A 27,201-nucleotide genomic window follows, 5' to 3' on the forward strand; every position below is an offset into this window, starting at 1 on the left:
CACATGCATTATGAGGCTTTCCTTACGTTTCTATAACAGACTTTACTTATCTACACTTCCCATTTGGGGGCAAATAGGGTTTCAAATTTTTCCAGTTATAATAATCTGAGATGCACATGTCTAGAAAAATCTTTATCTAAGTTTATATTTCTTAAGGGTAAATTCGTAGCTGAGTAATTACTACTCACAGGTATGAACTGCCTTAATCTTTTATGTTTTATGCTCGACTGTTCTTCATAAAGCTTGTTCCAGTTTTCATAAACATCAACGCTCCATTAAAGTATTTGTTTTGTTACCCCTCACCCATATTGGAGCATCCCTGGTGGCTCAGATGGCAAAGAGTCTGCCTGTAGTGCGGGAGACCTGGGTTCAATCCCTGGATCGGGAACATCCCCTGGTGAAGGAAATGGCAACCCACTCCAAAATTCTTGTCTGGAAAATCCCATGAACGGAGGAGGCTGGTCAGCTACAGTCCATGGGGTTGCAAAGAGTCAGACACGACTGGGCGACTTCTCTTTCTTTCTTTCACCCATATTGATTATTATGATTCTTAGAAGGAGAAGCTAAGTTTTCTTGTCGGGTTGATGGGAAGGAAAAGTATTATCTTGTTCAGATTTACATTTCTTTTCTAGTGAGGTTGAATACTTGCAGTTAATATCAGTCCATCCATATTTCTTCTGTAATTAATCTATTCACCTCCTTTGCCCATTTTTTCTATTGGGATTTTTCTTACTAATTTGAATAAGTACTTTATACATTAGGGACATAAATCTTAGTCGTATTTGTTACATGTAGTTTTTCCAGGCTTCTTCTTTTTTGTTTTTATGCACATATGAGCAAAAGTGTTGATTCATGTTTTTTAACTTTAAAAATGCCTTTAAAATTAGAAAGTTCTTCCCACTTCTGTGGCTAGACACTTAATTTTATTTTGTTCTATTCTAGAGTTACACTTCTTATTCATGTCTTTAATATAACTGGAATTTATTTTTATAATATAAAAGTAAGATTTCTCCATCAGTTATCACATGCAGATTTTTTCATGTTTTCATATTTTTACTGGTTGCCAACATTAAAAAAAAATCCATTGTATTCTTGAGAAATTGAAACTGTTAACAGACTTCCTCCAAATTAAATATACCAAATATAAGCTTAGTGAATAATATTACCTCTCTGAGCTTCAGTTTTCTCATCTATAAAAGTAGGAGATTAGAGGTGTAAGATTTCTTCTGGTTCTGAAATTCCTGTCTTAAATTGAAGATGACGTCCCCCACCCCACTTTCCCCAGTTTAGCAGCATTCATACTTTTGAGTGTTAAACACTTTGGGGGAAAATGTTGCAATTTTAAAACGGATGCCGATCGATTACTCAGGAGGCCCTGAGTAGCCATTTTTCACTCTGATTGACTATGCTTATCAATGCCAAAAATCGTTCTGTTCTTTTATGTTCTAAAAATACTCTGGTGGATAGAATTTCTAAAAAATCTCCTTTTTGTGAAATGCAGTTGGTATGGGACAGATGGTGATCTAGCATCCAGCTAGAAGTAGCTCTGCTATCAGGGTGCTGAAGCCATATTTCAAGCCACGTCATTAAATATTTGGAATTGTTTTTCTGAGTTTACAATGTCCTGAGGAAGATTGAGATATGAAACTCTGAGATAATGACAAACTAAAAAAAGCTTCTAGATCCTACTGTCTTGAACTTCTAGAAATAAGAAGAAATTAGTCTCTTTATTTGTAGTGGCTCAGCTCATTAACCACTATCCACAACCTTGCTCCAAACCACTGTTTGTTGGTTGTTGTTTTTAATGCAAATTTTTATCTCTCACCTGTCTCTCAGAAAGAATATTTCTTCTCTGAAGATAAGCTCTATGTTTTATTTGAACTTTTATCCCCAGCATCTAGCATGAGGCTTTCAATTGGTATTTGTGGACCTGATTTCTGTAGAGAAGGCAAATGTGAGTGATTTGAAATGTTTCTGAAGTTCAAGCACTCAAATCTGTGCAAATCCAAAGTTATGCCTGCTCCAGGGTTCCAGTTCATTGGAGATTAGGATTAGCCTGGAAATGACAGGCAGAAAGGACAAGGAGGTTCCTCACCAATCATCACTTGGTAACTGCAGACAAGTCTTTAGGAGAACACATACTTGGTAAAGGGTAGAAACAAACTTTCAAGCTTCAGTGAGTCACAGTTCATGGAGCAAGGATCTCACCTGGGCAGGTTTGTATTTGAAGGTTTCAATCCTCTTTGGTACACTAAGTGCACGTTAACATTCAGGAAAATAGATGATTTTTTTTTTTTTTGGTCTGTATTATCACTTAAGTACTTCCATTTCTTTTCAATCCATTTTTCTCTTTCTCCACACCCATCCTTCACTCCAGAAAAAGGGAGAAACACCTACTCCTGTGTAACCAAATTTATTTCTTTCTTATTTTAACCTTTTCTTCCTTTTTATCTCATAATTTTGTTTATCTTTCAAACAATTGTAGTAGTATTTCGTTGCAGTTTAAATTCTTTTAACCTGTTTTAATACCACCTTTTTCTATGAGTGCACAATAAACCAAGACTGACACAGTCCTACTTGTCTCATAGTCTTGTTTCATGCTGTGAAACAAGGTTTCTGCGATGGTTGTTGCTGAGACCTAGGTGTGTCTCTCTTAAAACACCAAGGAATGTGCAAAACATGAAAAAACAAGAGTGTTTACTTAAGATGCTTTGTATCTCCTTGCTCCCATGCCATGTGATCTTGCAGTTGCTACGGTAACTAGGAATTTTTCACTCCATAACTTGCATAAGGACAGAGTCTGACCTTTTTATTACTGCTCTGCCCTCTCTGAAGTTATACGTGCACTCAAGTGCATACACACACACACACGTGTGTTCACACGCATACACTTGTAAAGTCACATTTATATACACACGGCAGACATTTGGAAAGAGTTATAGAGTTCCTTGACTTGAAGCCTTAGGTTTTCATCTCATCTTTAGGTTGCTTGGGGAAAGTGTCAATATTGATATTTTCCCTTTAGAATAACTTTGCATGTGTGTGTCACACACACAAAATGACATGGAAATTCGTAGGAACAAGAACGTATTTCTACAATTTGTATTTGCCATTTCTGTAAAATTGCCTAGCAAACAAGATTTCCGATTTTTTAGTTGTTTTAAATCTCAGGCAACATATGCTTTGTATTTTGAGGGCCATCGAGATATACCAATAATGAGAAGTGGAAATTAGCACTGTTGCCAGCACTAAGTCATCTCAGTGTTTTGTAAAGTAAGAGTCTGTCGTGAACATATTGTGCAAACCTTCTCCAAGGATGCTGTGGATTGGTGGAATTCATATCCAAAGTATTGATAGACAGTTTTTCTCCAGTGAACTCAGTCATGTTAGCAGCTACTTAATGATCTAATTTAGAATTTGAAGGCATCCCCATTTCGTCTGAATTACCTTCTAATGGGCTTCTGTCAGATCGTGTATGCACAAGGCAGAACCCTCAGTTGCCCTTTGACCTAGGCTTCTTGAAGCCAAAGGATAAGTCTTAGTGATTTCCCAACCCAGCCAAGCCTCTGCACATTCCCATAGACTCAGTAACCAGGGTGAGTGTATGTAACTCGTAAGTCTTAGCAGAATGAAATAGCCACCATATCTGGGACTAAGGGGCTGCAGAAGCAATGGAGTGCAGCAGCCTCAGCCCGTGACCCTGGCCGACAGCATGCCTTGTTTGTTGCTGCAGGTGTTTTATCTTGTTTATACTTTAGACATGCTGATGCTAAAGGATGTTGACTTCTCCCTTGCAAGTAATCAGCAACGCCATCCCAAACTAGGGTCTCATTAGGCATTAACTCACTCCTGAAATTTCTCCTTTCTACCCTAGCCTGCTCTCTGGACTATCTCTTTGTAGCTGAACCTCCTCCTCCCGGCCTTTGCAGACCTTTCAGTCCTTGACCTTGGGCCACTCTGCTGTCTAGTATCTGTCTGCTCATCTGTCGCTCACCAGGCCGTTCATTCGTTTTACAGGCAGTGTTGTTCTGGATGTAGGGCCAGCACAGAGAACAAGACAGACCAAGTCCATGTTCTCCTGAAACAAATATCAGGGTAGAACTTGTCCTGTCGTTTCTCCTTGCCCTTCTCCTCTCCTTCCCCACCCACAATCTATTCAGCAACCAAGAACTAGTGTATTGGAACTAGAGCACTTGCTGAGAAAGATTTAATAAAATTTAAGATTTTATGTTAAAAAAAAAAAACCTGTGTGATTTAATAACTCTCAAGGGTCACATGGGGAGTGTCTTGTATGAAGCAAAGAAGAGGATCTGAATTGTAGTGAACTGATATTAGACCAGAAAGAGTGTTAGGAAAATAAAATGTGCAGGAATTAGATTGAAGTTGGCCTGGATCAGATTCCCAGCCTTGCCCTAATTGTAGGGTTCTGAGAAATCTTACTTTACATGATAATAATTATTAGAGGCAGTAAAATTCAATATATACGGTTCTTCTCTAGCAGCCGGAGCTTTCTGTCTTATCACGTTTACTGGTTTTCTCTGGGAGTTTGACCACATTCCATAACAACTTTGTGTTTGCTTTCGTACTATGGAAGTCAGACTTGACCTAGATTTTCTAAGTCTGGGGATGATGAGCCCTATTAGTCCTATTTAGGCTTTAGTTTGAATTATTAATCATATTATTCTTAGGATTTTTTAAAAGAACAAATGATCATTAACTCAAATACTCTTTCTGACAGGATGTGTTTGCTAGGCAGGAACCTTGGAATCTGGTAAATTTAAACCACTGCTCACCTTGACACACATCTGCTTACTTTATCTTTCCCTTAGCTGCTCTGTTAATCAGGTCTATCTTGCCAGCGATATCCTTTTTTATTTTTTTTCTAAAGCTCTGTTTGCTTTTTTTTTTTTTTCTGTAAGAAAATAGAATCATGAGATACATTGTCAGCAAATTCTGTGAAGGTTGTTCTTCGACAAAATTGTTTTTGGCCGGAGGAGATATTTTTTTTTCAGATAAGTATTCCAGTTCTGCGGTACCCACATTTACAGTACAAGAATAGATGTGGGCACTGATGGTTTGGTTTGCTCAGCTGTGTGTGAATTTCCATAGTGCAAGATGAGGAGAGAGTCCCTAAACACTAAATCACACGCAGCTTTCCTCTGTAGGGAACCAACACTTCGGGCTTCTGGGGAAAAAGTGAAGTCAAGACAACCGAATTTTGTAGGATCTGAGGATTTGGGAAAAATGTGAAGGTCATCATCTCCAGCCTTACTCACTGAAGAAGCACCTTCACTTGTCGATAATGTTACTGCCAGACTCTGCTCCAGTTTGAAAAAGAGGTCATTTTGCCTCTGTGTTTCCTAAAATTGACCTTGAGTCTGCTTCCTCCAACTCACGATCCATTAACGGAAGGTACTTTTCTACAACATCACCAATAATCCTGTTCCACAAGACAGTGTAGCTCAGAAAGTGAAAATCTCCTGCAATGGTTTCATTGTCCCTATCTTTTTTTTCTTAGACATTCCAACTATCTGAACACACCTCAAAGGGCATGTTTCCCAGACCTTCTTGTAGCTGCTTGGTGCAGAGTCCCATGTGCTTTGATCAGCAGACTCCTCTGCCCACAGACTCCTCACAGCCCTCTTTTGTTTTGTTGGAGATAAGATTCACATAGCATAAAAGTAACCATTTTAAAGTGTACAGTTCCATGTCTGCCCAGTGCTTGAGCCGATCAGGCCCAAGGCAGCATATGCGCTGGAAGCCCTGCCAACCTTAGTCTTCAGGTCTTTTGGTGCCCAAGTTCTGTGGGCATCAGATTGAACTGATCCCTGCCATGCTTAACTCAATTCTTGCTAGCACTTCATTTCCCCTCTGCTGGGTCTTGGACTTTGCTCTTGCTGAGCTGGTGTAGTTGTGGTCCTGAGACCACGTTCAGTCCTTGTCAACCCTCTTCTCCTCTTGGAACTCAGGATGATGTAGACACCTCTGTTGCTTACACGCTGAGCAGATTGGCTTGCTTTGGCTGCCAGCACCAGGGTAAACTAGTCCCTGCCATAGCTGTAGTCTCTAACATGTATTAGTGACCATCTTCCAGGGATGTCTGTGGTTCTGGTCACGAGCTCTGTTGTTGGGTCTTCCTGGGCTCAATCTCAGCTGTAGCACACACACCCTCACCCTGGGATCTGGCTTGGCCAAGTTACTTTGTCAAAATGAGAGATTTAATAGTATTTACGCTGTGTGGGCTGTGCTATGCTTAGTCGCTTAGTCATGTCTGACTCTTTGCGACCACATGGACTGTAGCCCACCAGTCTCCTCTGTCCATGGGGATTCTCCAGGCAAGAATACTGGAGTGGGTTGCCATGCCCTCCTTCAGGGGATCTTCCCAACCCAGGGATCAAACCCAGGTCTCCCGCATTGCAGGCGGATTCTTTACCATCTGAGCCACCAGGGAAGCCAGAATTGTTGTAATGGTTAGATAAGAAGGTGGCTTAGATGGTAAAGAATCTGCCTGCAATGTGGGAGATCTGGGTTTGATCTCTGGGTTGGGAATATCCCCTAGAAAAGAAAATTGCAACCCACTCCAGTATTCTTGCCTGGAGAATTCCATGGACAGAGGAACCTGGTGGGCTACAGTCCATGGGATCACAAAGAGTTGGACATGACTGAGCAACTAACACTTAGATAATATAACGGAAGCTCATCCCCTAGTTTTGCTGATATATGGTGAGCCCTCAATAAATATAACCAATTTATCTGCCTGGTCTTGACTCGATCCCTCCCTTGTTGCCTATTCCTAGTAGATCTGTTAGTTGCATATGGCAATGCTGTCTCCCTAGTTCTCCAACTGTAACTTCTACCACTGTGAGATAAAAATTATGTTAGCTTTCTTTAATGGTCTGGTAACTAATGATTACATGATGCTTTATACTTCACCATGTATATTTACCATGTATCCTCTTAAAGTGGAGAAGGAAATGGCAACCCACTCCAGTATTCTTGCCTGGAGAATCCCATGGGCAGTGGAGCCTGGCAGGCTACAGTCCGTGGGCTCACAAGAGTCAGACTTACCAACTAAACCAACCGACCAACCATCCTCTTAAGTACGGGCCAAATCTGGGGGCTGCCTTAGTGATTTTCACATTAACGACTCTCAGAGCCATATCCTGAATTAGAGCAAGTTGTTGTGATCTCGTAACTTCTTGTCTGTCTATATCACTATCCAGTGTGACACGCATGCACCTCTTCTGTTCAGTTCACCTGTATCTGTTTGAGTGTCCCAGACTTCCAGCTGGTGATGGAGATGCAGAAGAGGGCGGGCCAGTGTCATCCACTGCCCGAGTAGTTGGGTGACCCTTAGAAAGAGCACCTCTGAGCAGACTGTCCACTCTGTTAGCACCATCAGAGTCCACTACTTGAGATGCAGTCTGTGAGACTTACGCTGTTATCCTGTAAACCTCCACTCAAAATTGCACTTTTATCCTTTCCTCTTTGTGTTCATTCACTGATTCCTTTGACTAATGTTCGAATATCTATGAAGTGCCAAGACCTGTTTGTTGGGAGTTCAGTGTTGAAGAAGATATAGTGCCTGCCATGCATGAACTTATACTTTAGAAGGGAGACAAAAAAGGTCATCAGTGTGTGCTTTTTGAAATACTGAGTCTGAAGGATTCATGTGGCACCATGGGGTCCCAGAGAAGGGCCCGCCACATCAGACTGGAGGTAGAGGGGGCAGAAAACCTGGAGGATGTGATTCTTGAAGTGCACATTGTAAGGTGAATGAAAGTCCGACCAAGAAGGGTGGGGAATGAAGGGAGTCGTAATAAACTATTGGCTCTAAATGCATCACAGTCCTTTCAGGCTGTAATAAAACACCACAAACTGGGTGGCTTATCAACAGGAGAAATTTATTTCTCACAGTTCTGGAGGCTGAGAAATCCAAGATCAGGGCACCAGCAGATTCAATGTATGATGAGAGCCCACTTTCTGGTTCATAGACAGCTCTCATTTTGCTCTGTCCTCACAGGGCAGCAAAGGGTCAAAGGATCTCTCAGGGGCCTCTTTTATAAGGGTGCTTATCCCATTCAAGAGGTCTCCACCCTCAGGACCTAATCACCTAAAAGCTCTGCCTCCAGACACCGTCACGCTGGGGATTAGGTTTCAACATAGAATTTTTGGAGAGAGGACTCATTTAGTCCATAGCAAATGCCTTCCTATGAATAAATTAGCATCTTCAGTTACTATGTTCACAGACTTGAGGGAAAACTGCGTTGCATCTTGTACTACTAGTATGACTTCTTGAGTGTCAAGCTAGATGGTTCTGTGCATCCTTCATATGACAGTCTCTATGCTGCCTGCTTTATACAGGTCTGATGATGGAGTCAGCCTGGGTCACGGGAGGAGTGTTGAGGATCCTGCTTGGGGCAGGAGGGGAGCTTAGAGGATGCAAAATGCACATCTTCCCCAGTTGGGCCCACAGGGTGACCTGTTCCCACCCACACCGTATTTCCCTCGTGCCCTAGACTGGGGGACAGTACCATTTAGTGCAGGCCTTCCCAGGGTTGTGTTAGTTATGGGGTTTCATATGTCAGTTGCATGGGAGCTTAGTCTGATAGAATTTTGACAGATGGAACAAGTGTAACACTCAAGTTCAAAGCATAGTTATCTCATGTGATGAGTGTTATAATAGAAGGGTGACTGAGGAGAGAGGGTAAAGGCAGCCTTGGAGGAGAGTGACCGTTGAGATTGAATCTGTGTTTTAAAGGAAATCCACATGCTCACTGTCTCCCTTGCTCATGAACTTGTAAGCTCAGTAAACCATTATCAAGTTAATATCATTTGCCAGACCTTGAGCTGTGTGTTAGGAAGAGAAATAGAAGTCACAGTCCCTGCCCTCAAGATGTCATCATTTCGCAGAGACCACAGAAAGAGCTGATAATCAGAGGTCAGTGTGATGGATGTCATGACAGAGTTCTTTGAGCATCTCATTTGGACAGACAGTGTTATGGCAGGAGATTTGTCAAAGAAGCTTCCTTAGATGTGGTGATAATACGAGTTTCATTGTATGGAATGATTTGTACCTTTTGGGGTTCATAGACTCCAGTGAGACCTAGAATTCTGGACTCTGGAAAACTGCCTACATATAAAAAATCTTGTATACTTTTAGAGGGTTCTCTGAGTCCCTGAAACCCATCCATGAACCCCCAGCTAAGTTTATGCTCACAGAGTAGCAGGGACACGATGCCATGGAGAATATCAGTAGCTGCTTTCTGTGAGCACTTGGGAGAAGAACGTTTCCCATCAGAGATAATAGAAAATCAAGCAAGTATTTGTGACAATTTCAGCAGGCCTGAGAAATCCCTTAGTAATCACTTTTTCTTGCTAGTGCCAGTGATAAGTGAAAATATAAATGCAGTCAGAGATTTGGTTTGGGACTGCCTAGACCGGCTAAACTGTGAACATCAGTTCTTGACTTTATATTTTTATTACCCTATATGTATTTCATCTTAAAAATAAATGTCTTTCATGTGAATAAATGAAAGAAGAAGAGTTGGATTTGTAAGTATAAACGCTGATCTTGGTCTTGAATTTAATCTAAAGTAAGTCAAAGATACGGGTTCTGTCATTCATTGAGAATTCACAGGCAGAAGAGCAGTGTAGCCATAAAAAGAAAAGAAATCATAGGTAGTTGCCCAAAGAATGGAACAAAGATGAGGAGCAGGGAAGATCTGAAAATCCTCCATTGTTTTTGTATTCCCATGGACTCTGTTGAGAAGGTCCTGTGAGTCTGTGATCACACAGCTTTCCCTCAGCACTCACCCCTCTCCCACTTTCAGCTGTGGATACCTGTTTATTTTTGCACTTCCTCTCCTCCCCCACCTCCCTGCTCATCCCAGACTGCATCCCAGACTACATCCCAAGGGCAAAGCGTGAAGAATCTATGTGGCCCAGTCCTTGGAGTTTCTTGTTCTTCCCAACATCCCTTCAAGAGAGTAGGGCAAAGAATGAGTTTCTGCGAGCCTGAGAGCTGAAATGTGTGTCAGGGAGAGGAGAGGATTCTCGCTGAGCATGTACCAACCAGGGCTGAGCATCACGGGCCAAAGCAGGGCACGGGGTGGGAATACGCCTCCTGGGAATACACCCTGCTCCCCACTGCACCCTCCTCTTCAGTGTTGCACCCAGAGCCCTTTCTCTTCTGAGGTCTCTGCCTCTTGTTCAGGCATTCTTCCTAGCTCACCCATCTTCTGAGCCCTGTTGCCTGTAATCACTTTTGGAAACATTCCTGAGTGTGACTCTCATCCCGCTGGCAAGGAAATAAATGCATTTTATTCTTAACTCCGATAATCATCACCTCCACTCTGCGCCATGCTAATGGCGGGCAGCATCTTAATGACCCTCATCCATGGTCAGTGCCCTCTGGCCAGAGACCACTGGGAACACAGTTGTAGTTGAGCAAGTTGGGTTTGCTGCTTGGCGTGGGGATGGAGCGCTTGCCCTGGGGGGAGCCGTGCAACAGCTCAGGGCAAGAAGGTTTTAGAAGGATTTACAGGACTTGGTGGTTTGTGTTTGGTGACTCTGGGGAGGATTTAAAGTAGCGCGGCTTTGTTTTTGATCAAGCAGCTGGGTAACTGTGAGATATCTTAAATGTTATCTCTAGGAGGAGGAGCAAAGCTAAGGCTGGAAAGAAGCTAAAGCTAAGGAAAGAAGCAGCCATCACTGCTTAGCTGGGCTTCCTGCTACTTTCTTCTGTGACCAATATTTATGCTGTATCTTGTTCAGAGTAGCCATGTTTTTGTCTTGTCCCACCACAGCATGGAGTGACCTTCTCTAGTGTTGACTTTTTGCAGAATCTTTGACATTTAACAGGAGAACGCGGGGCTGGGCCCGAGTGCCAGGCCAGCTCCGGGTATCTGGGCTGCTTCTCCTTCTTCCCGTTTTCACTGCTCTGAATTGCCCTGCTTCAGAGATCAGCCTCCTTGATCAGAGCTTCCACCTGCTCGCCTGCCTACCTGTCCCTTCATTCCTGTAAAGATTTGTCCTCGGCCCCTCCACACTGCCCTGGTTTATCAGCTGTTCTTCCACTCACTAGACAGACGCCATGTGGTGAGGAGCTGTGTGCGTGTGTGCTGATGCGGCCCTGAGCTCCTCTCCTGCCTCCTGTCTCCATTGCTGATCACTTCCCCGGGGTGGGGGGTGGGGGGGCATCGTGCACTGTTCCCCTCTCAGGTTTCTGAACACCGTGGCAGGAAGGCCTAAAACCATACATATGTGTTTTCTACCCTCAGCAGCACAAAGCTGTCTGGCAATTGCTTTTTCCATAACTTGTTTATTCCATGTTGGCACCCCACTCCAGTATTCTTGCCTAGAGGATCACATGGATGGAGGAGCCTGGTGGGCTCCAGTCCATGGGGTCGCTGAGAGTCGGGCACGACTGAGTGACTTCACTTTCACTTTTCACTTTTCATGCATTGGAGAAGGAATGGCAACCCACTCCAGTGTTCTTGCCTGGAGAATCCCAGGGATGGGGAGCCTGGTGGGCTGCTGTCTATGGGGTCGTGCAGAGTCGGACACGACTGAAGTGACTTAGCAGTAGCAGTAGCAGCACCCCCTAAAGCCATTTCTCCCAAACAGTTTTCTCTTTGGGCCACCAGTGAATCCCCTCCTCCCAGAAGAGGGTCTCAACTCACACTCTGCAAAGATGATGGAAACCACCTCATCTGTTCTACCTCAGCTTTCTTCTTTTCCCTGCTCTATTTTTTCTTTTTCTAAACCTCCATTGTCTTCCTTCCCCTGATACTCTCTGAAAGGAGGAACTCTTGGTCCTGTGGTAGCCTCACCCCTCCACACCTGTTCCTGACCTGTTTCGCCTTCTCTGCATCACCCCTCACCCCCCCCACCTCCCCAGCCAGGCAGCCTCTTCAGCCAGACTCCTTCCCTTCCTGGTGACATTCTGAGGTGGTCTTCCTCGTCTGTGCAATTCGTCCACATTCACTCATGCCTCAACACTCCCCTTCCCACCGCTGGACTTAACCGTGGTCTTGTCATCACTTTCTCATAGACTCTTCATTTTCATAAACTTGACATCAGATAAGCTTTTCATCGCCCTCCACCTACTCCTGGCTCATCTTGGTTTCACTTCTTCATCATCTTTTTAGTAGGCTTCCTCGTGACTCTGATCCCCCTCTTTTCCTCTCTACTTCCTATGTTTTCTCTTCCTTTATCCATCTTCATAATCCCCTTTCTCTCCTGCTTCCCTTTAACAGTCTCACCCACTCCCTTAACTGGAATAATTCACAGATTTGTCTCTGTCCGTGGCCTTCGTACAGAGGCCTCGTTCTTTATTTCTAACTGTTTGCTAAACATCTACAGCATGATGTATTGTCAGTCCTGAAACATCAGTTGTCTGAAACCAGATCCATCAGTCTCAGCAGAACCAGTTTTTTTTGCCCCATTTAATGGCACTTCCATTCTCTGTCACCCACAGATCTGGGATTCGATCTGTCATCTTTGACAATCAAATCCCATGAGTTCTACCTTTGCTTTTGTCTCTTGCATGTGGCCTCATCTTGGGGAGCTCACCACATTAGACTTGCGTTATGGAGCTACTACCTTGTCATCTAAGGGCAGGGCACCAGTCTTACTCACCTTTGCTTGCCCCTTAGTGGCTGGCACAACACCTTCCCCACAGGAAACCCACCCCCCTCCACTGTCTGTTGAATGATGGTCTATAAGTTAAGCATTTTAATGCTTTACTTGCATTTCACAAACTATTTGTCATTGAATGCATTTCTTGTCATTAGTTCACTGAATACCTTTATTCTTAGCTGAGCAAGCACCAGAATGAAGTTTCATGACCAGAGCCTCAACTCTGGTACTTCTGCTCTTTTTCAGGAAGAGCAGTTTGGCATGGGTTGGACGTGAGGCATTAATTTCACCTTCCTTCTTGAGAGCAGATATAATACATAGGGTTATTATGTTTTCACGGCAATTTTAGATAACTTCCATCTCCCTTTATACATTGATTTTTCTGCGTTTTTGCTTCTTTATTTTTTAACAGGTTTTCAAAATGGAAACTACCACTGTGACATAAGATGCTATTGATAGTACATCAATATGGTTCAGCTAGGCCCCTGCCCAGCAGAGTGTAGCTGCCCCGTGCACAGCCCTGTAATACATATTAGTTACACAGACATTAGGGAAGCCCTTCCCATCCATATGTATGCACAGGGCCTGCGGAAGTTAATAATGCCATATATCACATGCACGTAGGATGTAAAATGTACTTCAAAATGACAGCGGGCTCATATAAAACGAGTATTGGCTTACGACAAGAGGAACGCCAGAGGAAGCTTTTTGTCCTTTCAGACCTGCTCTTTACTGAATTATCTGCTTCTGTGTCTCAGTATCCCAGACTCCATTTTGCTACCCCCCTACTTTTTTTTTTTTTTGGTCAATATTATGCTCATCTTTCCAGCCACCTTATTTCACTTCAGCCACATGGATAACAAAAGAACCTCCTTGGAGAAATGAAAGATAGCAATTACACATTGGTATTCATGTTACAGGAGTCGCTGCCATCCTCGGGGACTTTAACAATGAATATCCAGCATTAATTGCCACAGTAACTGCGTGTCTGACCTTGCTGAAATGTAATACATCAGTTTTACATAGTAAAATTATTTGCTACTAAGAGATTAAAAAGGCATGATCATAAAATTATATTGCTGTTTGGAATGACTAGTAGTTTTTATTTTTAAGAAGATCTTGGAGGACTCGAATGAGTAGGTTGCTACATTTTCTTAGAAATGAGAACATCGGGAGTTGAAATCTTAGTATTCCCACTGACTTGGTTGGCAATTACAAGAGTAGTGCCTTCCTATTCTTATGGAAGGTGAATAAAATACATTGGCATCTCCAGTTAATCAGTGGAAAACTGATTAATAAGGCATGGAGACATAGTACTTTTTATGCACTTGGGGGAAAATGTTCTTTTTGTGTGTTTATACCTAATTTACGTAGGTTTTCTGCCAGGAGCAGGAACATAGAAACGTGCCCGGAACCCTAGGACCTGTTTCCCTTTGTAAGGAAGTAGCATCATTTTTAAGGTGCTGCTTATTGGCTCTCAGCTTCTTGCATCAATCTTTTGCTCAGACCCTCGGAGATACAGAAGTTACATTTTCTCATGTGTGTCTCTCACGCACCCCTTGCCCCCCTCCCCCACCACAATTTCCTCTGGCTGGATGTTGCCAATCAGAATTTCACACTCCACACTCTGAAAGTGTTCATCACTCGGGGCGGCTCCACACTGCTGGGTCAGCAGTGAGCCCGACTCCAACAGAGCCTCGTCAGCGGGCCACGCTGGGCTCTGCCTGTGGAAGCTGTGTGTGCAGAAATGAGTGATTGTTTGGCCTTCTGTCTGCGTTAAAAGTGATCGAGGTGAAGAAAGTCAGTGCAGTCACCCATGACACCCGAATTTCAGCCCAGATGAGATTCTAACTAGAGGATCCATTTTTTGTTCATATCCTGGCAAAACAAGTACATGATACATGTGAAGGCCATCTCAAATTTGCGTGGGCAGGAAGATGAACTGAATAATAGAATGAGTAGTGTTTTGCCCACCTTTTAAAGTAAGACTGTGATGTAAATGACAGTACATAGCCATTGCATCTACTTAATATGGCTTGCTCATTGTTTTAGTGTTTTGTATGGTTTTCCACTTTTAACATAGTGGCTGTTTAGGAAGCAGTAACCAGGTAAAAGAGTAGTACACATGCAATTAGTGTGTTGTGTTTCTGAGACTTTGAACTTTGGATTTCTTTATTCAGATCATTCAAGTAGTTTTACAAATGAACTCCGACTCCCATCCTCACTGGGTTTTTTTCAGTTTCCTTTAAAGTATGTATGTTTTTCTAATGGTTTATGTGTCCACAGAACTTGATCCTGGACCCATTACCATTAGACGGAGATTCTTGACCAGATTCCTAATTTGTTCTGAATCTATAAAGAAATTAGGTGGGAAAGCAACTTGAGAGATTGCAGCTTTTGTTAGCTTTTTTTGCCTTTTAATCTTCTCTCCCTTTTTCCTTCTTCCATCCATCACTCCTGTCGGCAATTAAAGCAGGATGATGAAGTGACGACGGTTGAGGTGAAAGAGCAGGACCAGAATGTCCTGGTGCTGAAGAAAGTGCAGAGCTGCGGCCCAGCCCCGCAGGCGGGGAGCGCCGAGAGCGATTGGAGGTGAGAGTTTTCACCGGAGCCCCGCGCTTCTGTTTCCTTTCCCTGCCTGCCCCCCCGCCTCTCCCGCTCCATCTCACTCGCTGTCTCTGCCTCCTCTTCCCTCCCTCCCTCCCTCCCGTTTTTTCTCCGCCTCTTGCCTCTCGAGCGAGCTAGCTAGAGCGAGCTAGCTAGCGTTCTAGCTGACTGCAGAGCTCCTAGCAGCCAGATGGACTCGGTTCCCAGCAAAAGGACAGAGGTGGCAAGATCTCTGAGCATCTAGGGGATGCCTTTGTTAGTGGTCGTGCACAATGGGCAGCTCCCGGCTGAGGGTCTTTGACCCTCACTTAGAAAGAAAGGATCCCGCCGCTGCCGCGCTGGCAGACCGAGAGCTGCCCCTGCCCACCTTCGATGTGCCTTATTTCAAATACATTGACGAGGAGGATGAGGACGAGGAGTGGAGCAGCCGCTCACAGTCCTCCACTGAGGAGGACTCGGTGGACTCTCTGCTCTCTGACAGATACGTGGTCGTGTCCGGGACCCCGGAGAAGATCTTGGAGCATCTTTTGAATGACTTGCACCTGGAAGAAGTCCAGGACAAAGAAACAGGTAAGGCAGGGGGGTGTCTCCCGCTTCTTCCAGACTCACGGCTGCAGCGCCCTTATCAGTTTCCTGAGGGGCAAGGCTCCCTCCCTAACCAAAGCAGCAAAGCGCGGGTGGGGGGCGGGGGGGTGGGGTGGAGCGGGGCGGCTGAGCCGGCAGACCTTTGTGCGCCTCCCCCTTAGCCTCCTGCCGTTTTGTTTAAATCCAGTAAATGGACGCATGGAGATCCCAGCAGCCGCCTGGTAAGTGGCTGTACAAAGAAATGATAGGAAGGCACGTATTCTTGTTTTGCTGGCAATTTTTACCAAATCTCACCTAAAGGCAGTTGACAACAAGAGGCCAGCATCCAGTAGCCAGTGTTCAGTGGGAAGGATTACAAGGGAGATGGGGTTACCGGCAAGCATTTACCTAGCCCGCCCGTGGGAAGCACTGAGCTGGCCGGAGGAGCCTCCCTGCCAAAATGTCAACAATTAATGCAACTATTCAGCAACTAGAAGCTTAGTGGCAACTTCTGCGTTTTTCCAAGTGTTTCACAAACTGCTCAAAGCAAGCCCTACTGTGCAGAATATGATACTCACAGCTTCTCAGACTAGAAATAATTCACTGAAGTCTTCTTGGTCAGGTTCCTTGTCCTTCTATTTAATCCTCAGGCAAAATACCCGCTTAGCTTTTTCACCCTTGCACTACTGGAAATGCTATCCCTGCATGATCTGGCTAAACTTCCTTCATCACACAGGGCAGTGCTGGATTCTTTTAACCAGGATTTGTAATTTGTTTCAGCCTGGAGCAGTTATCCCAATGAATAGGCCTCTGACTTTAGCCTGAATTCTGTGACTTGATCCCCTGACTAAAATGCACTTTTTGCTGCCGCCATAGCACCTGTCATGACCACGGTTTGCAATACATGGACTGCATCAATAAAAGGCATTTGGGGGTTGTGCTGGTACAATACTTTGTATTGATAACTCCTTAAGTTTTTCCCATTCAAGAAGGATTTTGAGAGGATAGCTCAGGTGAGAACAAGCATTTCCTTGGGTCCTGGCAGTTTTGTCTGAACTTAACAGATCTGTGCTGCATTATGAAGGACATTAAGAGGAACAAAGATATGTGAAATATGCAGTTGAGTTTTTTAAAAGTCAAAATGACTCCATCACTCATCCTACTGATAGTGTTATTGTTTGATCTCACAATTCAAATAAAAACTTTACTTTGCCTTATGTATATTTGGGGAAAAAAATAGCAGTAGTCATTTATACACAGGCTAAAAGAAAAACGTATTCTTGTGGCATTTGCTGGGTGGTTTTTGCTCGTCTGTCTATTAATATTTGCACATTTGAGTAATGTTTGCAAGTTCTGCTTCATCAGAGGTGGTCATTATGGAACTGGCCATAATTTTCTGTGTACCGATTACCAGACTGCTTTACACAGGTGGTTTGGACTTGATTACAGACAGGTTATCTGCCATGAAGACACCTTTGAATATGGGTACCAGGTTGGGAGATTCAGTGGCTTGTTCTTAATAGCACTACAGTTCTATTCTGTAGCACAGGACTTCATGTCTAAGTTGTATAAATAAGAGTAGAGATTACTGAAGTCAATCCTGGGCCAGTTGGTTTCTTTTTTTCTTTTGTTCTCACTGTCATTTGTTTTTTGTGAGGGATGGCCTTCTTGTTGTTGTTTAGTCGCCCAGTCGTGTCCAACTCTTGCAACCCCATGGCCTGTAGCCTGCTAGGCTCTGCTGTCCATGGGATTTCCCAGGCAAGAACACTGGAGTGGGTTGCATTTCCTCCTGCGGGGCATCTTGCTGACGCAGGGATTGAACCTGTGTCTGCTCGATTGGCAGACAGATCCTTTATCACTGAGCCTCCAGGGAAGTCCTGGTGCCTACTAACAAGCTCCCATACTTAATACTGGGAATGAAAAATCACCCTGATCCCTCTTAGTAATGCCAGCGGTCGCCTCCTGTTGGGAAAGGGTGTTGTAGCTGGTGTGTCGTGACTGTTAGTCCCAGGTTGTTTTAGATTATACCAACACTGGGGTCTCACGTGTCACTCTTGCCAGGTGCTGAGCAAAGCAGAGAGGACCAGGACTCAGTGGGGGTGGCTTCAGTCCTGCTGGGCCAGCCTCTCCTCACTCCTACTCATTTCCTTAGCATTTGCAGGGGACACAAACACATGTGTTGGCAGAGACACCTGAGGGGGAAAATGGTAATAATACTTCCTCTGATCAAAGGAGAGTTTTATGATAATGAAAAAATCAACTTTGGAGAGAGATGGATGTGTAATATCATAGGGACACCTAAGTAGAAGTCACACACAGTTCTTCCAAACTTCATGAACAGCACTTGGAGAAAATACAACAGAAAGACCCGTATGTGGCTTTTGTTGATAAAACTAAAAGAAATCTCATAAATATAAGATCAGTTTCATGTAAAAATGGAAGAAAAGTGATTATGAGTTTGTTCTAGTTTGAACACCAAATGAATCACTTATTTTAAAGTAGCTGAGGCCCCTTGTCACTGATAGAGGTGAATTTCAGTTCTTTATCTTGTTCAGGCTGGCAACCCTCATTATAAAAGGCCTATGTATTCAGGGGTCTAATAGAGTCTCGTAAACATATGGAAGACAGATGGAGGAAAATGAGAAGGGGCTGTAATAAAAGTATACAGCAGTGTTTTTATGTTCTTGAGCGCCCCTTTTAGGGAGCTGGAGCCATATGGAGCCGGGTGGAGCCATATGGTGGTGGTCCACATGGCCCCAGTGGCAGTGAGGGAGAAAGGTACATGGGAGGAAATAAATGATTCGGGTTGGGATGAGCCTGATCTTGATTCTTACATTCCTGTACCTGCCAGAGGCTGGGGAAGTTAACCAAACAAGAGATGCAAGTTATTCCCCATCTCTTTGCCACAAAAGTCACTTCATTGTTAAAGTGTAGGTTCACGGCCCAGTAGAAGAGACTTATACTCAGAAAGGAAAGTTCAAGCGATTGCTAGTTGATGTTAAGATGCAAGCAGGAAAAAAAGTTTACTTAATTGAGTGGAATAGAAATATGAGATAATGTATTTTTGTTATTACCTGAATTAAGAATAGAATAGAAAACAACAATTCATATAGTATTCTATCACCATATCAAATTGAGTTTTAAAAGCAAAAAATATTGGAGATGCTTACAAGCAACCTACTAATGATTTTCCTAAATGATTTGACCCACATGACACTATGCTTATTTTCATATCATAATCTTCTGTGTGCCTACCTTTCCCCTCTGGTAGTACCAGGCACAAAAATCCATCCTTTGATTATCTCTGGAATGAATGAATGCATAATCCTTCCTTGTTTAAAATTGAAAAACTATTTGAGTCTGGTAACTGGATATCTGTTGGTGAACATGCAAAGACTGAAGCTGTTTGCAAAGATTTCCTTTTCTTTCAAGGTTCAGGTTCTGACTTGAAGGATTTGGAATGTTAGAGGAAAATCAAGCAGCTCTGTCTTCCATCTTCCCAGAAATAGGACAGATATCACTGGGCATTCCTAGCCCAGGAGACTTACACGGAAGGCAAGAAGCAAGAAAACCAGTTTGTTGTGTGTGGAGGAGCTGGGGGGATGGAGGTCTAAGTCTGTACCACTGCCCTGGTCCGCAGTGGTGGCTGCTCCTGTTTAAGCCCTTCCCCTCCCTGGAAAGGATGCAAGATGCTTCTGTTAGGAATAACGATTTCTGTTTCAAAGTGGGGCAGATGGGGGCGACACACTGTGTATCCTATGGATTACACACAGAAAATCCTTCTTACTGATTTTTTTTCCTACATCTGCATTATGATGAGTCTACTTTAGGGGAAACATGAGCAAAGGACATTATTTGCTGCCCTGTTTCTTCTGTGTCTTGGGTTTTTTTTCATCTTTTCAAAGCAAATATGCTTGTGATAACAGGTTTTCAAGAAAAACAGAGACTAGGATAGTGGAAACAGGTAAAGCCTATCAGCCAATGCTTACTAGGCTTGACCTGCTTTCTTCCAGGTATGGCTGTTCTTACTTCATGAGGTTGCCTTCAGGATATCGTGGACTCAGTGTGTGTTGACCACAGTGTAGTCTGTGCGAGTGGGTGTACTTTCAGTGGCATCTACAAGGCTCCTTACATCATGGAGAAAGTGAGTCCCTTACCTGTGTAGCGAGGCCACCACCTCTGTGAAAGTTAATACCTGGGTTATGTCATAGAAGCGTCTCACTTAATTGATGGGGTGCCACAGCTGCTCTCCATCTCCAGCTTAGTAGTGTTTTTGGAGCACTGCATTGATGGGACCTTGAGTGGAACTAGAACAGCATGACAGTTTTTCACTGACTTTTTTACCTTCTTCCCCCTGCCAACAGCAAACCTGTCCTGAATACATGATACATACTTCTTTTGAAGGAAAATTAAGAATGCCTTTTTTCCTGATCATTGGAAATACAGAAGACAATTTAGGTGAACTTCTTCCTTAATTTCCTTATCTTTTAGGATTTCTGAAAAGCTGTTGGGTCCTCTTCCAGGCTTTCTTTTGCAAGTGACAAGATCTTTTTAAGCCTGTGCCCGCATGGCTGTGGAGGACTAGAACTTTTGGGGGCTGGCACAGAGCTTTTAGATGGTTGGGAGGCTCCCCATGGTTTTATGCAGTTAACATGCATGTAACATTATCTTGGATTTGTCTTTTTATTTTTGTGGTACCATGTGACACGTCATAGACCAGTCATAGATCTTATCTGTGTCTGCATCATTGGCTGCACACGGGGCATTTTTCAAAATACCAGTATCTGAGTCCCACCCCAGAGATGCTGATTCAGTTGACCTGAGTTGAGACCTAGGCCTTATGGTCTTTGAAAGCTCCGCAGGTGATGCTGTGTGTAGGCAGGTCTGAGAGCCACAGAGCTAGCATGATGACTGTGTCTCCCCACTTTCTTCAAAGACAAATTCCAAGCGTCAAATAGTTATGCATTTGCCCCTGGAAGCTAGGGGGAGTCATTTCCACTTTGCCCCACCGCCCTCCCCACTCCCTCTCCTGGGCTCATATCTGGCCTCGTATCCACTGTTTCCTGCCCCAGTACCTCTGCAGCCTAAGTTCAGAATCACAAACCTGCATTGTTGGTCGAGCCTCTAAAACAGTTTTGAAAAGAGGAGATAATCCAGGGAAACAGTGGTGCTGGTCACACAGCTCTTTGCTCTCAATTCTTGGAATGAGGAGGCAATGGTATAGTAAGCAAAACCCATTTGGATTTTTGCCAGGGTTCTGTCATGCCCCACGGATCTCTGGGTGGTCCTTCAGTCTTACAGCTGAGAATGTTTACTTCTCTAAGAAATGATTTTTTGAGGAAGAATATGCAGACAGCAGAGTAGAAGGGGCATTCAGATGAGATTCAAAGTGTTGGTTCCTGGTTCTGGACTCGATTAGTAAACTAGCCTGAGACCTTGAGCAGATTTCTGAAGTGTCTTTCATCACTAAAATGCTTTGGTCCAAAGAGATTTATATCAACCCTTTCCTTTCAAAATATGTCACAGAACCCTGAAATTCTAGATTTGGAGCCCCTAGTGTTCATGCAGCCACCTGCCAGAACCTCACGGTCATTTTATGCTTACCTCACCATCACTTAGGCATGCGCAAGGACTTAGGTCATTTGGCCTGACTCTTGTTGCTCTTGTCTTCCTGCTGTATTTCTTCAGCCCCACTCAGAGAGCAGTTAGAATGTTGATGGGGTAACAGACTTGGAATTCAAGGCTCCGTGGCCCTATCTGGTGATGACTTAAGCGTGTTTGTGTAGAACCTGGTCCAGTGGGAAACTTCTTAAGTTCCTTTCAGAAATTATGTTATAACGTTTACAAAGAACAGCTTTGATTTATCACCAACTAGTAAAATACATTTGCAGAGACTTTTATTACCAGGCCATTTTGGGTAATTCAGAAACAGTCTTTTGCCAGAGAAAAGCAGTGGGTTTTCCCCCCAGTGGTGAAATGTACTGCATCCCTGCTCTCAGACTAGCACTCCCTCTGTAATTCCTCTACTTTTAACTTTACACACTGCTCCTGTGATAAAATACAACAGTGTATTTTTGAGTGTCCAGTTTATATATACATGTGAAAGTGAAAGTTGCTCAGTCGTGTCTGACTCTTTGCAACCCCATGGACTATATAGTCCATGGAATTCTCTAGGCCAGAATACTGGAGTGGGTAGCCTTTCCCTTCTCCAGGGGATCTTTCCAACCCAGGGATCGAACCCAGGTCTCCCGCATTGCAGGCAGATTCTTTACCAGCTGAGCCACAAGGGAAGCCCAAGAATTTTGGAGTGGATAGCCTATCCCTTCTCCAGCAGATCTTCCCAACCCAGGAATCAAACTGGGGTCTCCTGCATTGCAGGCAGAGCCTTTACCAACTGAGCTATTAGGGAAGCCAATATACATGTGATGAATGCCAAAGAAAATTTTAATTCCTTCCTTCCACAATTATCTCTGACCTCTACTATTATGTAGGCACTGTTGTAGCCATGGGACACAGCTATAAACAGAATACCGCAACTCCTCTGTGGGGCTTACATTTTAATGGGGCGAGTCAGCCAAAAAACAAAGAGGGAACCAGTGGATGTGAAAGATGTGATATGAATGGGTGCTAAATAACCAATCTCATTACAGGCACTAGTGTGGGAGAACTGTATCTATATGCCATTAAAGATGAAGAAGCTATATTTTAGCATATCTGAAGTAGTATAGAGAATTAACATGAAGCTTCTGGTCTTATTCAGCAAAGTTCAGAACCGAAGGAAATAGTTGAAAAAATAAATAGATACAAGACATAAAAGGAATTTGAAGTAGGCATGGGTATCCCCAGATGGTACTTGCTTCAGCTAGAAGTTGTAGGCTTTATATTGCTGTAGTTGCTTGGTATCAGCTGTTTACCTTCCTGACCTGTGCAGATAACTTTCTCAGAGACTCATAACTGAACTAGGTTGCCACTTGAGGTCTTTTTCAGCTTTATGGAGCTGTCAATTTTAAATATTAGGTTAATTCTGTTTGCATACATGCTAATGAAAAAAATCAACGAAAGATTGAAGAAATTCATTAGCCTTGACTCCAGCTGCCTTGGGTGTGCCTCAGATGCAGATGAGAGACCCACTGTTCAGCAAAGGCTTGTTTTTCCAAATAAAGTGAAGGCTTGAAACAGCAATCCACAGTGACAGTGAAAATCCCGAAAGTGCCATTGAGAGAGCACTAGGAATAAAAGTGCTCATATAAGCGTCTGGTTTCTGTTCTGCTCTGTAATCTTTGTGCATTTGGTTTGGTTTCTTGGCAGTTCCCTTAGCTTCTCTCCTAATTGCTAATATGGAGAATGTGTTGTTATTGCTGATTGCAATCGAAGTATTGGAAGACTTTATAAATTAATATTGACAAAGTGACAAGATAATTAGAATTGTGTAGAAATTTCTTTCTCGGTTGCCTCATTTATGAAAGCAAAGAACTTAGATCACATGACATCTGAGGCCCCCTCCAATTTTGAGAGCCAGGTTTTGACACCACTCCATTTATCTGAACGTCTGCTCCCTTAGAATGATGCTTGTATAGGATGATTATCTCCAGCTAATGGACAGAGACACCAAGGCAGAAGAAGTTAACTAAGGTGCTTCAGAGATAGAGGGATCATTTGAATCTGGAAATGAACCCAGCTGTGTTCGTAGCTTTATCTCAGACATCTTTTTTGTCTAGTTACTAGAATCATGGATAAAAGGCAGAATTGAAGGAAAAAATCTACCATTCACCTCTAGCTATAAACCTCAAATCAAGCATTTTAGTAGTCACTTTAGGGAGAACTACTCTCCAGCACAAAGACTTGCTTCTTGGTCTCCAGCTGTGAGTAAAGTGGCCACTGCATTGGCTGACTGCTTCCAGAAGGTTACACAAGACCGAGGGTGTGAGGGAAGAGGTCCTAATTATCAGCTGATGCTGTATCAGACCACTCACATGAGAAATGATTAAAAATCAGATTTTAACTGAATTTCATTTGAGGTGTTCATCTTCTGAACTCATCTATTCACACCACCTTTGAACAAGTGATATTATGAATAATAACAAGGAAATTGATGCTTTTACACTGCCAGTAGATTGTGGGTTAATTAATACTCCTGTTGGTAATGAAGCCAGGTGAAATGAAGTGAGACAGAGCTGAAGCATAAGATCATTAATGTAGGCTGATTAATAATGGAAATGTGGAAGTTTTCATTACAACATGAGCGATGGGAAAAGGAGATGTTTATTGGATAAGGACATAAGCAGAAGTACAGCCTACTTTTCAGGGAAGCTATTCCTGTTTAGAACACATTGGGTCAGTGGAATACGTTTTTCAAAATCACATCATTTACATGTTTTATACCACATGATCTCTTCCAGGACAAGTATAAGTCTAGAGCACATAGAAACAAGCTAAAGTACTGTAGGGCTGTGGGAAATTAATTTCAGGAGGATCTGAAGATAGGAAATGGAAAATGAAGCACGCAAGGGGCAAGAATTACCTTAGAAATAGACCTTTAGTCTCCTGACTATAGGAATTTTGAAAAACTTGTGCATCTTCACAAGAGTTTTTGGACTTTCTTCTTTGAATACTTCTTCGATATTTTATGGAAAATATCAATAACTTTATGATGGGTTAGACTGAAGGCCAGGTCCTGGACACAGGAAGTGAGGTAGAGGATCTTTGAAAGTTTCTTTGGCACATTATGTCCTAAACGAAATACACATGTGACTTCTTGTTTCTGTGAAGTCTGTCCTGGTGGCGTGTCCTCAACCCCCCAAACCACCAGGGTCTCCCTTTGTAAACTGTAGCCAGAGCAAAAGACTTAGAAATGAATGGAGTTCCTCCTTTATTCACCTTTGCACATTTTATTTGCCTTATTCCCCTTATTTCCATTTTCTTTGCCTCAGATGCTCAATTTGGTCCTCATATCTTTCGATAGACAGCTGTGGGGAACCTTAGGTGTTTCTTTTTTGTAGTTCAGTAAATTCTAATCTCCTTGAATGGCTAGTGGATAAATTATTACAAATAATAAAATACTCTGGTACACTGAGAGTTGCCATACATATGTGCATAAATTACCAAATTTCAAAGAATCAAAATATATAAAATTACCATCTATTTTTAAATATAAAGCATAAAGGCCCTCTCTAATAAGTCACAAAATATGTAGAATATCTTTGGTTTTATAATCATGTGAATAAGATATTGGCTTAAATCTGTATAGTCTCTTTGACATAGTGTGAAGGTTGCTTTTTAAACACAAACCCAGTATTATTTGTAGTTTTTCTTATAAAGATGTGTTTGAGAAAAGCTTTGTTTAGATTTCCCTTTATATTTTGTCTCCCTAATATATATCTTTTAAAAACAAAGGATGCTACTTCTTTCTATTTATACTTCTATAATCTATAATCTCTGTAGCACAGTTTCTCAGTTAATTTGTGCTGATTTTTATTCTTAATAAACTTTTGGGAGGGGGGAGTTCTTTTTAAAAGGAAAATGAATTTTTATTTCCTTAAAAAGAAAATGCTTTTCTCGTCTTAAAGTTTTAAAAATGACTGCATTTTCTCAGTGAATTTGGGGTATATTGGCACACTTAATATTGTACTTTAGTAGAAACACTTGTGATTTTGTGAGGGTCCAGCTGTATTTCCAGAAACTTGTTTAAATGTGTGATATGAGTCAGGTATTTTTGGAGCAGCAGATTCTAAAATTTCTGGAGATATGATACTGTCTCAAAAGTGTGTTTAATTTTAGCAGAACCATAGTTTTAATGTAACATCAGCAAATGAAATTACTCGAGACTGTGTTTAAAGCAATTCAGTGGATTAAAAACAACTCTTCTCTCTGTCCCTCTGTTCCCTTCTCTCCCTCAGAGATCTTGTGTGTCATCTTTACTGTTGATGGAATTAATGTGAGATCATCAAATGTTCTCGTCCGTATTTTTAAATACTGTGACATTGTCCTCAGTCAAAAATTTTAGGGTCCTGTCAGAAAATGGGGGAAAAAGTGATTCTTCAATACAAGAGTGTGTATTTCAGATAGTCTTATAAGTGTCAGGAAGGAATGCTAGTGGATGGCAGTCTGTTGATTATAATCACCGCATGTTAGAGTCTCTCACAGCGTGTTTCTATCAAATTACGGCTTTAGGTAAAGTGTACAAAGCCACAGAATTGTTGTAATTGACAAGCACATGTCTAAAAGGGATATTCTTCAAGTGAGAGAATTTTTGTCTTTAACACACCTATAATTGAGCTTTTCCTCATTTCTCTCTGCAGTCTTTCTCATTATAATCTTCCCCTCCCATTTCCCATTATCCTCATTTTCTGCCCTTGGGGCTTTCTTGCTCTACAATCGAAACCATTCTTTTCATTCTGTTTGCTGCTTTTTTGCCTTGTACTTAAGGCTGTTGTTGGGCTGTCAGTCCTTCCCCCAAATCCCAGAAATAAATATGAAATGAGACAGAATTGGGAGGTATGGGTGAACAGAAAGTGTGGAAAACTAAAATGTCTTTTTGTAATACCCAGAATATCTTGTTGTAATCTAAATAGTGGCAGGAGATTACTTTCAGAGCAATGATATATCCTTCTCTGCTTCACACTTACCCTTCTTGTCTGTTTTCAGCATACAGGATACTTGATGAACCTTCTAATTTTTAAATCTTTTAATCCTATAAATGAGCTTCACTTAGTGTGAAGATGAAAAGCAGAAGTTAAAATTTCCCATCTCATGCCTAGTAGGATATTTCTATTTAAATGCTCAGTCTAAAAATGAACAGGAGTTTAGGTGAGTGGTGTTTATATCAGCGCTGGTGATAGATAGTAGTTTTAATATTAAAGCATCTGGTATTTTCTTTCTACATCCCTTTCTGTGCCTTAAATAGTCTTGTTATGAAGAAAGATTTACATAATATTTAGAACAAGTTAATCCCCCCCACCACACACACACAGAATTTTCTTCCTGTTTTGCTTGATAGCACGTATTTTGTTTTTGTGTAGCAGGCTTATAGATACTGTAAATCCAGTGTCGTGTATTTTGTTAAGGAAAAAAAAAAAAAGCATAGAGAGAACAGGATGGAGATATTTCCATCCTAATTTTAGCTCTTGTCCCCAGAGTTGAACATGTAAAATGTGACCTCCTGTGTCTTAGTTCAGTTTGGTCTGAATTTGAAGGCATTGCAAAGCCATTTTCATTCACTACTGATGACTTTTATAGAAAGATTTGATTAGGCTCAAATTCTGCCATTGCTGATTAGCATATTGTGAGTGTATCATATCTCAGAATTATTATGACCATTTACACTATTTGACCGTATTCTGGGGGAGGTTGTTGGTTCTTTTAAAAAGAGATCAGAAACATGCAAGACAA

The 27,201-nt window shown here is 42.4% G+C and overlaps 1 protein-coding gene across 3 annotated transcripts in view; it reads left to right on the forward strand.

The window, feature by feature from the left end:
* The window catches only part of RAPGEF5 (Rap guanine nucleotide exchange factor 5), a 234,995-nt gene that overhangs the window by 147,339 nt on the left and 60,455 nt on the right, over positions 1 to 27,201 (forward strand). For 2 of the 3 annotated variants that reach the window (XM_070369748.1, XM_070369749.1), the window contains 2 exons: positions 15,119 to 15,234; positions 15,731 to 15,819. In XM_070369748.1, coding sequence (XP_070225849.1) covers positions 15,119 to 15,234; positions 15,731 to 15,819 — 205 coding nt within the window. Of the gene's footprint in view, positions 1 to 15,115; positions 15,235 to 15,730; positions 15,820 to 27,201 lie in introns of all 3 variants that reach the window. The other variant, XM_070369747.1, reaches the window with a different exon arrangement.

This window comes from Bos mutus, chromosome 4, assembly GCF_027580195.1.
Source record: "Bos mutus isolate GX-2022 chromosome 4, NWIPB_WYAK_1.1, whole genome shotgun sequence".
In the NCBI taxonomy this organism is placed as follows: Eukaryota; Metazoa; Chordata; class Mammalia; order Artiodactyla; family Bovidae; genus Bos; species Bos mutus.